This window comes from Haemaphysalis longicornis, unplaced genomic scaffold (genome assembly GCF_048455015.1).
Source record: "Haemaphysalis longicornis isolate Haplotype H1 unplaced genomic scaffold, Haemaphysalis longicornis Haplotype H1 scaffold_13, whole genome shotgun sequence".
NCBI classification, from domain to species: Eukaryota; Metazoa; Arthropoda; class Arachnida; order Ixodida; family Ixodidae; genus Haemaphysalis; species Haemaphysalis longicornis.
Window position 1 is genome coordinate 801,090 of NW_027526233.1, and position 19,280 is coordinate 820,369.

Consider the following 19,280-nt stretch of genomic DNA (forward strand, 5'->3'; position numbering starts at 1 on the left):
CCAGTGTGGATAGGAGTCGAATAGAGAACGTGCATACATGTTTAATGGGCTCCGGATGGCGGCGTCTATTTTCCAACGCCTCGCGCTAGAACGTTTCAGCTCCATGAGCAAAACGCTAAGGCGACATGGACACGCTGCTACACAGCATGCTTCGCCCCTCCTCAGGTTTCGCTTTAGTGGCCCGGTTTTCTTCCTTCTTTCTTTTAGTTGTTTCAGGTTTGGTGACTAAGGCTGCAATTTCTCAAAAATGCTCACAGGGCATGCACGTTCATGCTATCGCCCCCACCATTGTCCTGAGCTGCGCGGGAGTGGCCGGTGCTGGGGCCGCCTGCTTCCTTCCCGAGACGTTGGGAAGGCCTCTTCCGGACACCTTCGAAGAGGCCAACGCATTGGGCCTTCGAGCCCAGGACAAGTAAGCGTTCCCGCTTGGGTTTCAGAAACTCCGTACACTTGTGCGTCACGCCGGCGCACAACAATCTGGGACGAACACCTTTCCCCTGCAACCGATATTTCTCTACAACCGATATTTCCTGGCCTTAAAAACAGACGTGATGTACAGGAAAAGCTACGACATAATATATGAACATGCCCACAGAAACTTCACCGACGTAATGGATGAAGAAACATCAAAAGTGCAGACCAATAGGGTGCCGCCTTGCTCCCCTCTCACCTAGACTCGCAGCTCGTCCAACTTACGAACATACCACTATAGGGCCACCAGACTTATGGCCGCCTTCTAATGGGAAGGCCAAGTGACGTCTTCCCTTTCGCCCCCTTCCGTCTACCAGTACGGGTTTGAATAAGCGTCCTTCTGTCTCTCTCTGGGACCAGCAGCCACGCCTATTGTAATGTTACAATAGCAGCCACGCCTATTGTAAAGATGATGATGGAAACACATAACGTGCTAAGAAACGAGAAAACAAAAAAGCAAGCTCTCATTGAGAAAAACAGGGAGGCGTAAGAACGGCAATCAATCAATAGATGAAATATTTCTTGCTGCAACCTCCACTTGCACTTGTTTTGTTTGCTAGTGATACCAGGGAAGAAGCGCTAGCTATGAGCTTGTTCGGGGCCATATATTTGTGCGGCATTTTTTTGAAAGTGTACACGCGCGTGCCGGATCGTAGCTGCTGTTTGATTTGTTAATGAAGCCATGAAGACGAAATATAAGTTTGTTTTATTAAAAATGCCGCAGTTATGTCTCGATGGCAATGACACCAATTGTATCGCAAACTTGAAATAACTGAGGTACTATTGAACACATATGCGCAGCAGTAGCGCCACCACAGCCATTTTCCATCGCTTTCTCTTGTACAAATGGCGGCCGGGGATCTAAGCCGCCAGTAAGAAACACGACTGAACGATAGTAGTGGGACCTCTAGTTCTTAGTAATTGTATCACTTGAATTCCAGCTAAAGCTTAACGCAGTGATAACTACGTTGTTTAGTACTCGCTCATACTACGTGACTCTCTCCCATTATACGTCCATGCAGCTCGAAATGTGAGGTTTTACGTACTTCTTGCTTTCTTTCGGATAAAAAGCTCGTTTCGTGGCTGGATTGGAGCCTAGTGATTTATCAAAATCACTCGGTGCTCCGTCCTGTGTTCTTTTCTACGTGTAGTCATTTTTCGCGCTTTTTCCCAAAATTATCAAAATAATTGAACAAATTGAACAAAGTTGTGTATTTTCTTCATGGACTATTTAAGGGACGCGTGGCTGCGGTAAGCAATTTCCTCTCGTTTCTCGTGTTGTATCAAAGCACCTCTTTGCATTTGTCCTAGAATGACAACGTACATAGAAGCACGCACATCGGTGGTGGGATCCTTCGTGTTCTCACTTATGCCGTCACACTCCTTCCGTTGTTCTCTTGCATTTCACAGCATTCGCACACCGAATAGTTTGCAAATGCATATCCTTCCGTACCTTTGTTTTTTCCGCAGGATTTATATTTTCGGTGCACAGCGGCGTCGTAATAGTAATTCGTGCGCTGTCGCGGCATTTTCTTTGCAAACTTTCGGTATTTAGGAATATTGGCAGCAATACTTCGGAAGTTATAACTGGATACATTATGTATAGCTAATTTAGGAGTTGTACGAATCAAACAAAACACGAATTTGCTCCCTTTCGGCTTAATTTGGAGGCCTTCGTAATGACGCCTATAAGAATCTGCTGCATTTTTTATTTTCTTTGGAGGGGGAGGAAGACGGCACCTAGGCCAAGTGGCACCATGTGTGCCCTCACAAACGGCGCTCCACGAGGCCCAGCACTCTCATAATTTTTGTTCCTTGTGGTAAAACATACGCCCATAAAAAGGTGCTTCAGCAGCCCTACTCGTTTTTGGTGGACCGGCACGGTTGGTGCTAATATTGGTTTGTTTTTGATTGCCGTGGGTAATGCCCTCAAACATTGGACATATATTACTTCTTATTGCGTGAGCGATACACGCAAAGCGTCGACAAAAAGTTGATGAGTTGTTCCACGCGGAGAAAGCGGTAGAGCAAGAGAAAACGAAAGCCTGCGCGAACACGCTAAACTTTTTTACACCCTTTTTGGCCGAAAAGGGTGCAAACATCTTGTGCCATGGCTAACACCCTTAAAAGGTGTTTTGGCAAAAAAAGGGTGTATGGATAAAAAAATGGTGTTGAGCTCAACACCTTTAAAAAAGGGTGTTGAGGATGCTCATCACCCTAAAAAAAGGGTGTTGAGTGTCACACCCTTTTTTTGAGGTGATGGCACGCGCAGAGGCAATGTCAAACGGTGGAGCGCGCAGCATTCAACACAAACAGCCAATACGTACAAGTTACAGTTGGAACACGGGATGCAAGCGGTACAGGGAGTGCATACTTACTTAGCAATACATGTGCTGTTCTTACTTTTATACCCAACAGAGAAAAGCCACCAGATGGAGTCGGTGGGCTTGTCGCAAAAAAACTGATATTTTAGCGCTAATTTTGGAAGTATGGATTTTACTACGAGAATATACAAATTAACACGCGGATTTGCAAAAACTTTTTAATTACGTGGTAGTTTTTCTGACCCGTAACTTATAGAATTTTATTAAATACCATACAAATCTTCCCTGCCACTTCAACACCCTTCAAAAAGGGTGTTCATTATTTCAACACCCTTTTTCCCAGAAGGGTGTAAAGCTACAAATTAGGGTGTTCGAAACTAAGAAAAAGGGCGTGAAGAAAAAAAGGGTGTAAGAAAAGACCGCCAACGAAGAAAAAAGCTGGAGAGACCTCCAATATTGGAGGCATTTTGTACCTGTTTACACGGGTGGACTGAACATTCTCTACAAGCGGGCGGGGGGGGGGGGGGGTTCTACCTAAAGATGTTCACAGCAATATGAATTGGCATAATTTATCACCAGTGAAGCTCTTCAAGCTTCAGGAGGTAGTTCCGGTGGCATTAGCAAAAATATACGAAGAAAAAGAACTGGGGCACCTGTAAAGGGTGCACCACCGCGGATAGGGTATGATAACAGTGAAGTCGGCTTTCGTTTCGAGCTTGTTAGAGTGTGAGCACAAGGGGCGTATGCGTGTGCGCATCTCTTACTGTACTATTTCAAAGGAACCAGTCTTTTTTGGATTCTAAAAGGTAAAAAAATTCGTGCAGCTTCCAATAGTGGTGCAAGGCTGGAGAAACAGCAACGCTGGGGCCGACCTACCTTGTTTCCCTCTTGGATCTCCTGGAAATGGGGAGGGGGGGGGGCGAAGGGGGGCACACTGGAACAGCCTTGTAAAATCCGGTTAAATTTGGCCTCATCCCTGAGCGGTCGTCCTGGCTTAGCAAGAACATTGTAAAGCTTAGCAAACATAACAAAACTTAGCAACACCGGAAGAAACTAGGTCGACCCCCAGCTCCGCTGTTCTTTTTTTGGAACTGAACACCTATTGCACACCGTTTCAACAACCTACAGAAAGCCAAGCGTGTTGCAGTTGGTAAACATCCTTTTTGCCACATGACTACAGTCTTCTCAATTTTGACGGTTCAGATTGGCGTTTCACGTGCCAAAGCTAAACTTGGGGCATGTGGTGCACCGAATAAGGAAACGAGCGATCATTGCATAAGAGCAATTATTTTTTTTTTTTGCGTTTGGAAATTTCTTGCGAGTAAAGGAGTATATGAGGGGATGTCTTCTTCTTTACAGTGCTATTATGCATCATAGCATGGCCTTATTAAATGAACAGCTGAACACCATTTCAACACCCTAAGAAAAACCAAGGGCGTTGAAGTTGATAAATACCCTTTTTTCAAACAAAAAGGGCGTAGAGCTAGGAAAAGGGTGTTGAGACTCAAGAAAAAGGGTGTAAAGGCCTCCCAACACCCTTTTTCCACCTATTCTACACCCTTTTTGGCTAAAAGGGTGTAAAAAAGTTTAGTGTGAACAAAGGTGACGTCAGCCGAGCCGGCGGCCACATTGGCTGCGGTGGCATTACTGCGTTACTGCCGAAGGGAGGTTTAGTAGAAAGAAATGGCGGACGCTGCCGCCACATGGCGCTTCGACGCGTCCCGTCGGCCAACAAAGTGTGGACGGAGTGCGAGGCTGAATATGCGGGGAAAGAGGCTTGGATTGGAATAATTCCGACGAAGTGCAAAATATTGTAGACGACAAAATATTGTAGAGGACAGACGAGCGGCCAATGCCGCTGCTGAAGCCAGCAGGAGGGACCGCTGGGACAGTTGGAGCACGAAGCGCGGTTATGACGGTAAGTGAGAGGCACAAAAGAAATTCCTTGTTGCGGGCTTGCAAAATTGGGAGCAAGACGTCCGAATTGGGCTGCGTATTTAGATTGCGAAAAGGTGCTCAGGTGCTCAGATGCTAAGGAGGTGAGATGAGATCACCCAGTGCATCTTCGATTTGTTTTTTTTTTAGAATTCCCCACCCTTTTCCCCCTTGAATGGTAACTTGTCTTGAGGCGAAGGGTCGATCAAAGCCAAAACAGTCTTGTCTGTGAAGTTCCTTCTCACGATGACATCGAATAGCGAGTGTAAAATACGTTTTGAAATAGATGTCACTGTTGTCATAGCGTTGTATCACTATTTGTTTTCCAGAAATCGCCGAGATGGGGACACGGAACTCAGCTTTTAGTGCCCACGGACTTAAAGAGACCGGAAGAGATTTTTGGGTATCCCTGAAGCAGCCATATTGGTTTTCGACTATGTGCACTTGATATGCGTCAACATGTGCGAAATATTCATCAACCACAGAAAACACGGAGAAACCTCCCAGCACCAAAGCAGCCGCCATCAGGAAGTTTGAAAGTTAAATACGATGAAATGCATAGTTGGAGTTTGAGGACATACTGGGCTTGTGCTCTCTTACAAATAAAAAGAAATAGTTTGATAACGGATGACAGTTTGATGATGTATTGGAGCTGGTATTGCTTTTTTAGATGCGAAGCATCTCTTGATCTCGGCTCCGTCGTCCATCGTCCGTCGTCCATCCATCCGCCGGCCCAAGAAGACACCGGCAACACTACCACTCTGGGAGCCCTTTAAGGGGAAGCGTGCTCGTCTCGCGCCGGCCCAGGAAGACACCGGCAACACTGTCGCTCCAGCATCTTATGGTCGGGGCTATCCCTTGTTGTGGCACCGTCCACACCCCCACTGCGCATGCTCTGCTCACCTCGGGTCGGCCCAGGAAGACACCGGTAACACTGTCGCTCGAGGAGCCATTAAAGGGTAAGACACCACCGGGCGTTCAGCAAGCCGAGCATGCGCAGTGGGAGTGTGGACGGCGCAACAACAAGGGAGGGACATAGCCCCGTCGCATCTAATAAAATTACACCATCGTCCCGCAGGGGAACCCTGAGTAGTATGCGAAACAGCCATGGGCTCAACGCAATTTCCCATTTCGTAGTTCCGGTAAGTGAAAAGTGTGGTAGTTACCATGGAAACAAAGCTGTAAATATGAGGGTAGCTACGTACCTAAACCTAACGGAAACGACGAAATGAAAACTAATGGGCACTTGAATCGACTTTGCATACTACTCAGGGTTCCCCTACGGGAAGATAATGTAATTTGTTTTAAATGCAGAGCATTTCTTTAACTCACAATGTCACCCGGCGTTGTCGGCGTGCCTCGGCGTCCGCAGCAGCCGTTCCAGGTGCGCCCTCTCCCCCACTCCTCCTCTCCCGCATCACGCTACCCTCCTCGCTCTCAACAACAGGTCCGCACCCCTCCCCCTACACTATATAAAAAAATAATACTTACCGGCGCCTGCTTTCGATCCCACGACCCTGCGGGCGGAACGCAAGGTACATGGTGCTCTACCCACTGCGCCACAAAGCCGACACAGGATGGAAGGCTAGGAACGCGCCTTATATCCTTGACTCATTCAAACTACGTCAAGAAGCTGCTGATACAACGCATTCACTACCTGTGGGCGGAACGCGAGGTACATGGTGCTCTTCCCACTGCGCCACAAAACCGACACAGAATGAAAGGCTAGGAACGCGCCTTATATCCTTGACTCATTCAAACTACCTCAACAAGCTGCTGATACAACGCATTCACTACCACCAACTCCCCAAACACTAAACTTAACGCAATACACCAACCCCCTTTGCGACGCATTTACTCGAGTCCCCCTCGCGGGGAGATGGGCTCTTTTTTTTCAACTGACGGTTCTTTCTCCGTTTTGTTTGGAGAGATCACAGGTATAGAGGGAAGGTTCCTTTTCAGAGTTCTTGCTCCCGTAATGAGCTTTGCGCGTTTCGGGTGCAATGTTTTTTGAAATCGCCTGTCAAATTTGCGCTGTGGCGAATTTTTACGGCGACGAAATTTCGGTTTCGGTTTGGATGTCAACTGATTCTACCACCAGGGGGATAACCTGAATAAATTGCGCTCTTTGGCTTAACTCTTCGATTCGAGCGTACGTCTCCTGCTTCGCCCGTCGGGGCCGTCGCCGACGCGACACCACAATGGCCCAGTCGACCCATGAACCATCGAAAATGTAAGCACCCGACATCTCTTGAGTAACATACAAGCCGCCGTACTGGCCGCAAGTTTTTCGTTCGTGTATTTCGGCTGAAATGTTCAGGCAAGTTCGAGAAGAAGACGGCGGCCGGCGGCATCGTTCCGCAATCGGCCTTCATCAAGCGCAACGTAGGAAATCCATCCAATAACACGTAACCATCAGGTAATACTTGAGGATATCGCCAACTGCCACGAGGTATTTATTGCACCAGGATTATATAAACTTCAGGAAGTGCATTACAGCGGCACCACTTCGTTCATTATCTTGCCAAGATGGTTGACATAGCCCTCCGTTTTTGCCCGACCCGGGGAGGCCGGCAATCCCATGGTGCGAGTGGCATCGCTCGTATATCGAAGCAGGCTGCGACGAAACGCAAAGCAGCACTCTTAAAGACCTTTTTGGAGACGGAAGCAGGTCGCATCGCCCACATCATCGAGTCAGCCAGGCCGGCGGGCGCGAGCGATGACGACGAGTACAAGTACCTTGTGCAGGGCCTCGCGGCTCATTTCGACGGCTCTACTTCACACCGAGCCAACAGTATACAGTTCCGAAATCTACGTCAAGCAGAAACAGAATCAGCACTCGTCTTCGCCCGCCGGGCGCAATATGTGTGTCGACAGTGCAATTTCGGCTCCGACGAGACATCCTCGTCAGTCGACCAACTCATTGTGGAACTGGCGTCATAAAGCACCAGGGAACTCTTGCTGGTAGAAGACCCGGCTCTGACGTTTGTGAAAGCCATTCAAGTCATACAAAACATATCAGAAGTCCAGGACGTACTTCAACAATATCGTGTAACCAAGGAAGACGTCGTTCAAGTCACCGATGAGGCGCAACAGCGCCCCACCCATTTTCCACGTCGGGAGTTCCTCCCCACAATATCCAGAAACCGAAGTGCATCCCCGTCCCGTTCGGGGCTTAGCTTCGCCCGGGCCAGCGGTCGACGCTCTCCTCCTCCAACATGCGGCCGCTGTGGTAGGACTTGGCATCCCCTTCGACAGTGTCCCGCTCTGGGAAAAACGTTTTTTCGGTGCGGCAAAAGCGGCCACTTCGGAAATGTCTGCCGCACCCCACATCCTGCACCTACCAATCCTCCGTCAATTCGGGCCACACGCCTTTCCTGTCCACCGGTACGAAACATCGAGGCCCCACCCGACGACGAGGAGGATAAAGTCGTCGTCAGCTAGGTCAACACGGGACTCCAACACGTCAAGGGTTCTGATGATGATATTTGGATAACAATGGCGCAAGGCCAGCTAAGAGCAAAGAGCGCCAAACAAAAGTGATTTCATGACAGCGAAGTGAAAGTAAAAGTAGAGAATTTAAATAAAAATAAACAAAGTAAAATACAAGCTAATGAAGATGACTGGTGTAAAGGGCCAGGTTGTCATGATGCATGAGATGAGATGTGAAAAACTCCCACCTCCCCTCGCGGGAACCCCTGTGTAGATGCGACGCATAGGCGGAGCGGCGAAGGGACCGCGTTTTATTGCGCGCATAACGTTGAGGGGACTGCGTAAGCCGGTCCCAGTCGATGACGACGTTGGCGTACTTGTAAAGCGGCGTAGACTCTAGCCAAGCGTGGATGTTGCTTCGCCGAAGAACGGCCCACCGGTTATATGCGCAGCGCGCCCGAAGGAGACGAAACCGCGGAAGAGAGAGTACTGCAGATGCGCCGGCCCCAGCGCGTGTGCCGCGGCTATGATGCAACGTGCCGCGGCTATGACGCAACACAATCCAACACAATCCACTTCAATCCAATCCAATCCAATCCAATCCAAATCCAAGCCAAGCCAAGCCAAGCCAAGCCAAGCCAATCCAATCGAATCGAATCCAATCCAATGCCCCTCGCGAGAGAGTGTTCGTTATCGGAGAGGAGAGGGGGTGAGTGGCGGAGAGCGCAGCTGGCACGGCGAGGAGAATGTAGGAGGGGTGGACAACGCCGACGACGACGGCGACAACGACGACGACGCGGGAGGGACAAGGCGAGTGAATCAGATGCTCTGCATCTAAAAAATTGACATCGGTGAGGAACTTAAAAACATGCTTGGTGGAATGAAACGGGACGTGTTGTCTGTATTGTTGTGGGAAGTGTTTGCGTCGTGTTGTGTCATGTGCCTTGCATTGGATGAGTACGTGGATTGCGCATAGGCCCTCTCCACACCCGCTGCACATGTGTCTTGGAGATCCAGTGAGCAGGTGCGAGAGTGTTGCGTGTGTGTGGCCTATCCGTAATCTTGACAAGGTCACTCCGGTGTGTCTGTTGTGTGAGTCAGTGTTGTATCGTCCCAAGTGTGGCCTTATTACATGTAGTTTGTTGTCTGTCTGTTCACTCCAGTGTGTTTTCCATGTTTTACGTAGGTGTTGTCTGATGAGTGGCTTGAGGTCAGTGTAGGGTACTGTTGCTATGTCTAGAGTGTTTCTGAGTGCAGCAGCAGTGGCCATTTCACCAGCCAACTCATTGCCAGAGATCCCAGCGTGGCCTGGAACCCAGCAGACGGTCACATTCAGACCTGACGCATACGCTGACATCAAAGATTTAAAAACGAGATTGACAACGTAATTTTTGCAAGACCTTTGTGATGATAATGTGCGCACGACGCTAAGTGAATCTGTGAAAATGATGGACTTAGCAATGTTATGTTCGATAATGTGACTTAAAACAAGAAATATACCATATGCTTCCACCGTAAAGATGCTGGAATTCACATTCATTATTTTGCAAGCACTGAAGTTGGGTCCGTGTGCAGCACAACACACCGCAGTGGACGTTTTGGATGCATCACTAAAAAATTCTGCCGCCCCATATTTCGTCTGGAGATACATGAAATGCTGCAAAATGGCAGTTGTGGGCACAGTGTTTTTCTTAAATTGCATAAACGACAAATAACACAATACAGGACGAAGATGCCATGGGGCTATAGAATCAATAAGAGATGTTTGGAAAGTGTCTAAAAACGAGACAGAAAGTTCAGAAGCCTCGTTCCTCGCCCTGAGTGAGAAAGGCGCAGAAATAGATCGACGATTTAAAAAGTTGGGATGTGGATGTATTGTTCCTTATAGATTTAATAGGATGGTGAGACATTGATGAAACTTTAAAATCATATAGTAAATCGACATACTCACGCTGGTACCCTAGGCACCATTTGTCACACTCGACATACAAACTTTGCACAGGGCTACTCCGGAAAGCACCACACGCAAGTCGAAGGCCCAAGTGCTGCACTGGGTCGAGCATTTTAAAAGCAGTTTCCCTTCCTGAACCATACACAACACTCCCATAGTCTATCCGCGAGCCTACCAGGCTGGTAAACACTCGCAGCAGAAGTTGTTTGTCAGCACCGTACGAGTGATGCTACAAGACCTTGATAATATTCACTGCTTTAAGACATTTTTGTTTTAGTTGTTTGGTATGAGGGATAAAGGAAAGTTTTTCATCAAGGACTACTCCTAGGAACTTGTGTTCTTTTTTGACCGGAATCGAGACATCATTCAGTTTGATATCTGGATCTGGCCTGATCCCACGCCTTTTGGAGAACACAACACAAGTGTTCTTAACTTGGTTTAGCTTAAAACCATTGTGATCAGCCCAGCCAGCTAGCTTATTAACACCAAGCTGGACTTGGCGTTCCCAAATTGACATATTACACCACTTAAACGATATTTGGCCATCATCTACATACATTGTACAGGAAATTGTTCGTGGCAACGCCTTTCGAAGTGAGTTCACCTTGACATGAACAACGTGCAGCTCAAAACGCCTCCTTGAAGCACACCATTTTCCTGCACAAAAACATTTGAAAGGGCAGTTCGTTCTGTCCAGGTAGCTATAAAAAGTGTTAAACATATTGCCCGAAACACCGAATGATTTCAGGTCGCTAAGTATCCCGTATCGCCAAGCGGTGTCGTAGGCTTTCTCAAGATCGAAAAAGATCGTAGCACAAAACTGTTTGTGGACAAAGGCATGCTTAATATACAACTCAAGGGTGACGAGTTGGTCGTTTGTGGATCGCCCCACCCTGAAGCCGGCCTGGCAGTTCTCGGAAGACCATTGCACTCTAAGAAGTACACGAGTCTCCTGTTAATCATCTTCTCGAGAAGCTTGTACAGGTAGCTTGCGAGGGCGATGGGTCGATACCTGGCGGGAGAAGAAGGGTCCTTACCCTCCGTCAGGAACGCCACTACAATAGCCTCCCTCCAAGATTTTGGAATGTGCCCCGAAAGCCATACGTTGTTGTATAGGTGTAGGAGTGTTTCAAGAGTATCTGGGTGTAGGTGTTGTATCATGGTGTATGTAATGTGATCTGCGCCTGGAGCTGAAGGTTTACATGTGCTCAGGGCAGCCCTCAGCTCATAGAGTGTAAATTCAGAATTGTAACCAGATTTTGACCTGTTATTATCATGTAAGGACTTTCTTTCACAAGCGGTTTTATGTCTCAGGGAAGTGTTTGTGTAGTGTTCGGAGCTGGAAACGTGTTGGAAGTGTTGTGCAAGTGTGTTAGCCTGGTCTTCGAGTGTGTCTCCTGTTGTACTGAGCAGGGAAAGGCTATGTGTATGTTGTACATTAAGTTTACGTATTCTTGTCCATACCTTGTGAGTGTCTGTGTAAGAGTTAATGGATGTAAGGAAAGCGCGCCAACTCTCCCTTTTCGCCTCACGACGCACACGCTTTCCAAAGGCCTTTGCCCGTTTAAACGAGATCATGTTATCCGACGTGAGGTACCGGCGAAGGACACCCCACGCCTTGTTCTGGGCCTCTCGCGCCAGCCTACAGTCCTCGTTCCACCGGGACCTCCTTGGGTTGCAGGACGCACTGGAGGCCTGAGGAATGGACTTTTGGCAAGCGTCAAGGATGTGCGCCGTGATGAGTTGGGCTGCTTCCTCCACGTGTAGGTGTTTCATGGTTGTGTGGTGTAGTTTAAATGTTTCTGTGAATATACTCCAGTTTCCTTTCGATTCTTTAAACCTGTTACGGGAGGATGGACTGATGGGCCTTTACATTTACATGTTTCTCTATCAGGCGACCTCGGGCATCCCAAAGACAGTTGTGTGCATTCAGGTCGCCTGTTAGGATGTACGGTTCGGGAAGCTGGTCGACCAGCGCCTCGAAGTCAGAGCTCGAAAGTGCATGATCAGGAGGAATGTATAAAGAGCATACCATTACCAACCTATTAAATATTATTGTGCGGATTGCTACAGCCTCAAGAACAGGGTTTAAAGAGAGAGGGTGGCATGCTAATGATTTCCGGGCGACAATGGCCACACCTCCTGAAGAGTGTGTGCAGCCAACCCTTTCCTTTCTGAGTACCATGTACCTATTTAAGAAATTTGTGTGATTGGAATTCAAATGTGTCTCCTGAAGACACATCACACTTGGCTGGTTTGAATGCAATATCTCATGGACATCATCAATAATTTTAAGGAGGCCTCTGCAATTCCATTGAATGATGTTTTCTCTTCCCATTATTTACATTTAAGAATGACTGGAGTGCGTGTGTGTGTTCATGTGTCGTCTTTCGGGGTTGTTACTGTTACTCTAGGATTTGGCTTTTTGGGCCTTTCTGCTGGCTTGGTCGTCGGAGGCCGCTCCTTGCGGTGCATTGCAGGCAAGAACGGCGCGACGTCCATCTCGTCCTCAGATGTCCCGGGGGGTGCCCATCTAACCGGGCCCCCCGGACATGGCCCCCTTGCGGGAGCCCTTCGTTTGAGCCTCCACCGTCGGAGGCGCCAGCGGTGGCACGGGCGGTGCGGTGACGGTGGGAACCGGTGCGGGGCCCGTGGTGTCCATCCCCTCGGCACCCTCGAACGCACTGGAGGACGGGCAGGTGGCGGGAGCAGCACCAGTCCCAACAGAAGTGGTCTGCACTACAACCGCTGCTGCCTCAGCAAGCGGCGTGGTGCCGGGTTGGGCTGCGTGAGGCAACCCAGCGGGGGGCGGGACCAGGTCAGGCTCGCTGAACTGGGTCCCTGTGGACACCAGATGCCGCTCCACCCCCCGGCGAGCGGCGTCGGCGTACCTTCCCAGGGGGAAAGAGGCGAACCTCTTTCGCGCCTCTGGGAAGGTAAGGTTCTCAGTGACTTTCACCCTGATGATTTCCTTCTCCTGCTTGAATTTCTCGCATGTTCTAGAGTAGGCCCCGTGGGGTCCCTGGTAGTTAGCCCAGATGAGGGTTTGCGATGGGCAGTTGTCAGATGCATCATCATGTTGTGCACACTTGGCGCATGTTAGTTGACCACGGCAGGCGGTAGTGCCATGCCCGAACCGTTGGCACTTGAAACAGCGCCGCGGGTTCGGGATGTACGGCCGGACAGAAGAATGAATGAAAGCTGCTTTGATGGATTCGGGGAGTGTGGAACGGTCAAATGTCAAGATTATATGCTTTGTCATGATTTGCTTATCATCTCGCCGCATGGTGATGCGCCTCACTGCCGTCACGCCCTCGCCTTTCAGGCATTCGAGCAGACCGACTTCCGTCTTATTTATCAGATCTGGCTAAAAAATCACACCCTGAGAGCTTTGAGGCTACGGTGGGGTGTGACTCTGATGTCCAGATCTGCCATGCGATTCTGGGTCAGGATGCTTGTGGCTTGCTGGTGAGTGTGCACCTCGACCAGGACTTCGCCGGTTCTCAGTTTCTTGACATGGAAAGACTTGCCCAGGATGCCTTCAAGGAATTTGATAATAAGGAACACTGACTGGGAGGAGATAGGATTTGACTTGTCAAGAGATTCAACAATCAAGAAGCGCGGATAGTTATCTGGCTTTTGGGGTGCAATTGTTGGCAAGGGTGGGAATGAAGCTTCGGTGCGGCCCCTTTTCGGGGGCCGATCACGTTTGGGGGGGGGTTGGAAAATGCCATATGATACATTGGAAAGCTGGGAGACGGGGGTACTCTCTCCTTTGACCTTACCCTGGTAGTGAAAGTGGTCCCGGAGCTCCCTGCCTGGTAGACAGGCAGGGAGCCCATCGGCTGGAGCTTGACCAAGGCTCCGACGGCCACCGTTTACGGCTTCTACCCTTCACCTTTCAACACCTCGCCACGGTTGGACACAGCTTATGCATGGGAGCTCGGGGTCCGCGGTGTGGCTGCTCACCGTCACCATGAATACTCAAGGTGCCCCGTGCGGGGACGTCAAGGGTTCTACGCCGATGTCAAGGTGAATGGCACCTTACTTTCCCTGCTCGTAGACACAGGCTCAGCTGTCTCGATTTTATCAGAAGAAATTTTTCAACGTCATTTTGTATCGAAAATAGCACTTGAAACTCCACCTCGAATTCTTTAAGATTATTCAGGCGGTATCATGCCTGTGTCGGGATGTTTCACAGCGAGTGCTCAGTTCAAAAATATTCAGGAACCTCTCTTATTTTACGTTGTGCAAGACGCAGGTATTTACTAGGTATAGACGCCACTTATGCTCTTCGTCTAATACTCTCAGGGGATCAGCTCGGATGCTGGCAAACCACTGCAACTCCTCGGAGTCACGCCATAACCTCACCTTCATGTAACCTTCTAGACCGCTTCAAAGAATTCCAACAGCTGTTTACACCAGGGTTGGGCCGCGTTAAGAACTATATACATAAAATCAAGGTACGCTCTTCTGATATGCCCAAGCAACTCAAGTTGCGCCGTTTACCACTAGCGTTACGCGAAGCAGTGTCCAAAGAAATTGACAAACTTCTTCAAGCTGACGTTATTGAGCTCATTTCTGCTTCAGAGTGGGTATCTCCCATAGCAGTCGTTCGAAAGCCTGATGGCTCAATCAGGATGTGCATTGATTTGCAAGAACCAAACCAAGCAGTTGTCATTGACAGTTTTCCTCTGCCGCACGCAGAAGAAATTCTGCAGTCGCTTCAGGGAGCCAGGCACTTCTCTAAACTGGATTTAGCATCCCCCCATCATCAAGGTCCTTTACATGTCGCAGTCGAGATCTCACGGCGTTTATAACCCATGAAGGTCTATTTTGTTTCAAACGAGTTTGTTTCGGCCTAGCGTCCACACTAGCGGCTTTTCAACAAATGATGCATAGCATCCTTCAAGGTAGCACTGCAATGGAATGTTATATTGATGATATCATAGTATATGGAAGCTCTAAGAAAGAGCATGATCACAATCTGCGAGAAGTGCTGCTGCGCATTTAACAAGCAGGCATGAAACTTAATGACAAGTGTCTTTTCGATGTTCACGAACTTTCATTTCTTGGTCATGTAGTATCTGCAAACGGCATTCAGCAAGCAGATTGACTCATTCGCGCAACCGTACCGTCCAATGTCTCTCAGCTCCGCTCGTTCCTGGGACTAGTCGAGTATTACGCCAAGTTCATACCTCATTTAGCAGAAATTGTTGAACCTATGCGTAAACTTCTCAGAGAAAATCATCCATTTGTCAGGGATAAGGAAACAGAAGATAGCTTTCAAAAGGTCAATGCACTCCTGCATACGGCACCAGTCTTGTCTCTTTTCGATCTGAACCTCCCAGTATCGTCGCTTCAGACGCATCTGATTATGGCATTGGCGCTGTCTTTCACAACAAGATGGACATATTACCCGTAAAATTCAGTATGCCTCTCGAACACCTACGCCAGCTGAACTTAAATATTCAGCTGGCGAAAAAGAAGCGCTTGCACATCTGTGTGCCTGCGAAAAATGACCCTCGTATCTTTGGGGTCGACGGTTCACATTAACTACCGATCACCAAGCCCTCGTCACACTCTTGTCATCCAATGGGTCGGGACGCCGCTCGTTACGTATCGGGCGTTGGTCAGCCAGGCTCCTAAACTATACATTTGATGCAGAAGAGTTGCAAGCTGGGCTAGTTGATGTCCACTACCGGAAAGGCGAAATGCCTAAAGTACTGAGGCAGAGAAACATCTTTCGAAGAACAGGTTGTTGAATCTCCCTGGCGGGAACCGGCACACCTCCCGGGCAGCAGGGGAAGAGGAAGAGGAGGTGGCACGCGGGGAGACGCGCAAAACACAAAAACACAAAAATACCGATGCGCACTGCTGTTGGTACTGCGCGGACTATGCTTGGTTTAGATGCGCAGTGCTGTGGGGCTTTGGGGTTGTCTCGGACGGCACTGGCCGAATGACACCAGCAACGGTATCTTACGTGACCATATTTGTCGTTACGAAATGATTTTCTCGATCAACAAAAACGAGCCAGGTTTAATACGGTCACAAACAAACCAAAGGCAGAAAACTTCTTGCCGTAGTGTGGTGGCGCCATGTAGGTTGACTAACAGTAAACAAGTCACCCCTCCACAGTAAGTTTAGCTGAAAGACCTATTCTTATCATGTCATTGCAACTGTCGTTGAAACACAATTTGGCCGGAGAATCAGAATTTTAACCTAAACCGATTAATTTCTCAGTGAATACGGCATCGTTTACTTGTATTTTGCCTTCATGGCCACGCAGGTAAGCCACTGAAAGGGGCCACGCAGGTGAAATACAAGTTTTTATTCCAAAGATTTTTTGTTATAGTGCCCCCAGCAAACAGAAGCAAAGAATGCCGTATCCACTGAGAAATTAATCAGTTTATGTTAAAATTTTGATTCTACCGCCAAATCGTGTTTTCGTGACGTCTTCCATGATGTCACAGGGGCGGGTATTCAAGCGAACTACTACTGCGTCATTAGGCTGTGCCGCCTTGCTCACCGTCAGTCCTCCCATATGGCGCTACCTACAGAGCCGCGGACTGTTGTCAGCCGCTGCTTTATTTTTGACCGTATTTGCGCCTGGCTTGTTACATGAAATATGGGGTTTGTTCTACAAACGGGATCATGTAAGGCAGCGTCGCTTACGTCAATCGGCCAGTGTTGTTTAAGACAACTCCAAAGTGGCGGACTGCTGTGCAGCTAAACCAGCGTAGTGCGCTCAGTACCAACAGTAGCGCGCATCGGCACTGCTATGTTTATGTGTATTTTCGTAACTTTCATTGCTTACCCCACCATTCTTACTGCTGTAAGATGAATATGCATTACATTTAAGTGCAAATTGCTCGTTTGGCAAGTTCATAAGCCCTGCGTTATTTTCATTTCCCGGCGTCAGCCAATAGCACTGCTGGGCATATGACATCTTAGGTTGTGTTGGGGGATAGTGGGGGATGCGACCCACTAGGTTGAGCTAGTGGGTCGCATGGCCATTTCTTTTTTCATTATTGTATAGCTTATTCAAGTGAAGTGTGCATTAAAAGTGGTGTCAGTATGATTCTAACGACGCAATCTTTTTAATGAAGTGAACTTGTGTTGTCTCCATGGCCCCTTTAAGCTATTTTAGGTTAATGGGGCAGTATAGGCCTACTTAGAATCCATGCACGAAGTGCTTCTTTAATTCTGCGTAGGAACCTAGGCTCATTACTGCCTTTCTGCTGAGGCTTGGTGGGAATGCCGCTTGTGGGTTAATAGAAAGGCAAGAAACAGTTGCATATTCTGGGTTGAAACAAAAAATTGCGAAATGATCACACAAAACAAAAAAAAGAAACGCTCTTGCTAGTTTCGAACTGCTGACCTTCAGAACAAGAGTTTGGTATATTAACACTCAGCTAACAGCAAGAGCAGAGCAGCAAGAGCAGAGTACAGCTGACGTTTTACGTTTGCACAATTTTGAAATATTTTGCACAATGACAATGTTATGTATAAAATGAGCAATTAGCTTATTTTTTATTTGTTTTCTGAAATTAAACCTTACCATCTAAGCTATCACCTTTCCTCCATTTTTATCTTTGCACAACTTTTGTAGGTAGTGTAGTAATGGCATACGTGGTCTAAGTACTTCATGTTTCCTGGATTTGTTTATGCAGTTCACGTGGAAATACAGCCTCAAATTTAAGGCAAAGAACACGAGAAAAACAATTCCTCCAGGCACCCATGCCAAAGTGGTTGCAAACAGGGAAAATGATCAATTAATTAAACAAAAGAAAAGCAGGCCGACCTATGGACACTGGAGAAAAACCGAAGTTTTGCTCGCGAAAGGTAAGGGATTTGCCAGAAGTTTTCTTTTAGCACTAATTTAACAGCTAGTAGAGCTTTTATTGACTGAAGGACAGGTGGTGGGGACGGATTGAAAATTGGCTGCCTTAATCTGAGCAACCAAAAAAAGAAGCAAAAATGCCCTCGCGTACAAGATTTCGGCACAGGTTAAAGCTCCCCAGGTGGTCAAAATTGATCCGGAGTCTTCCACTACGGCGCGGCTCATCGCTTACGTTGCGTCGGTGCGTTAAACCTTACAATCAATAGCCTGAGCAACCGCCAGGAGCCCTGATGAAGTACATCGCAAGTTCATGCTGTTGCTGGCAATTTGTTGCAACAGGGGCTCCTTCCACATGATGCACGGGGGACGTGAAGGGGTCTGGAGTGAGGTACAAATAGTCGGTTAAGTGGGTTTATGCCTCTTGAATGTGTTTGCTCACAATGGGCAAGCTGCGGGTGGGTAGGAGAAAAAGTACAGCAGGAGGCAAGGTCAGCTATGTGAGGAGGGGAGTAACCGGAGGAGAACCAGGGTCTACATAACAGGCGTCCACAGGAGCATGGATGAGCATATTGCAGGCAAGCTGATTAGCGTGTTTTAGGGGCTAAGCCCCTTAGGGGCTTAGCCCCTTAGAGCCACGCTGCATGGCATGGTGATGGACACTACATCTTCTACTTCCGAAGTGGTTAAAGTCCTGAATAAGGGGCAACGGAAGAGTGAGGAACAACAGCAGACGATGCTCTTCAGATGAGCGCCACCTAGCAACCCTCTTTGTTCCTGCTCGCACAGCACTGTTTTTCTCTGGGATTTCGGCTGATAGGCGCGATTTTTCGAGGTGGGACACCCATCACGCTAAAACACTCACTATTTTGTGAGTACGAAGACATTAATTGGCACCAGCGGAATTATTTCAGCACAACTGCGCCTCAACAGTAGCTTGAGCATTTGATGCCTAAAAAAACAGTACTTCGCCGAGTCCAGACTTCGCTAATCTGCAAAGAAGCGGTCCAGCTAGTGCACAATGGGCGCAGTCAATGGCAATAGAGAGAGATGTTCATGTTAAATAGAAATTTGTATTATTACTAATCGCTTAAGTACGATATGTAAAATCATCTTCGGTTGTAAAATCTGGAACACTGACGGTTGTTGAAAATAAGTGCATTACATGAGCAATTGAATGCTATTTTCTAAAAAAAAACATGTGCACAGTGCTTGCACACTTACAGGCCTATAAAAATTTCACGCAACCTTTAAGTGTTTTTTGAGGTTTAAAAAATATAATACATTCCAAGTAAGAATTACAAGTGGTTTTAAAATATTTACACTT

At 48.0% G+C, this 19,280-nt stretch overlaps 1 protein-coding gene across 3 annotated transcripts in view; it reads left to right on the forward strand.

Annotated features, from left to right (window-relative positions):
• The window catches only part of LOC144164195 (solute carrier family 22 member 6-B-like), a 77,166-nt gene extending 71,808 nt beyond the window's left edge, over positions 1-5,358 (forward strand). For all 3 annotated transcript variants that reach the window (XM_077694706.1, XM_077694703.1, XM_077694704.1), the window contains exons 10-11: positions 258-412; positions 5,060-5,358. In XM_077694706.1, the coding sequence (XP_077550832.1) occupies positions 258-412; positions 5,060-5,096 (192 nt within the window). In that variant the 3' untranslated portion in view covers positions 5,097-5,358. The remainder of the gene's footprint in view (positions 1-257; positions 413-5,059) is intronic.
• Positions 5,359-19,280: the final 13,922 nt, after the last annotated feature.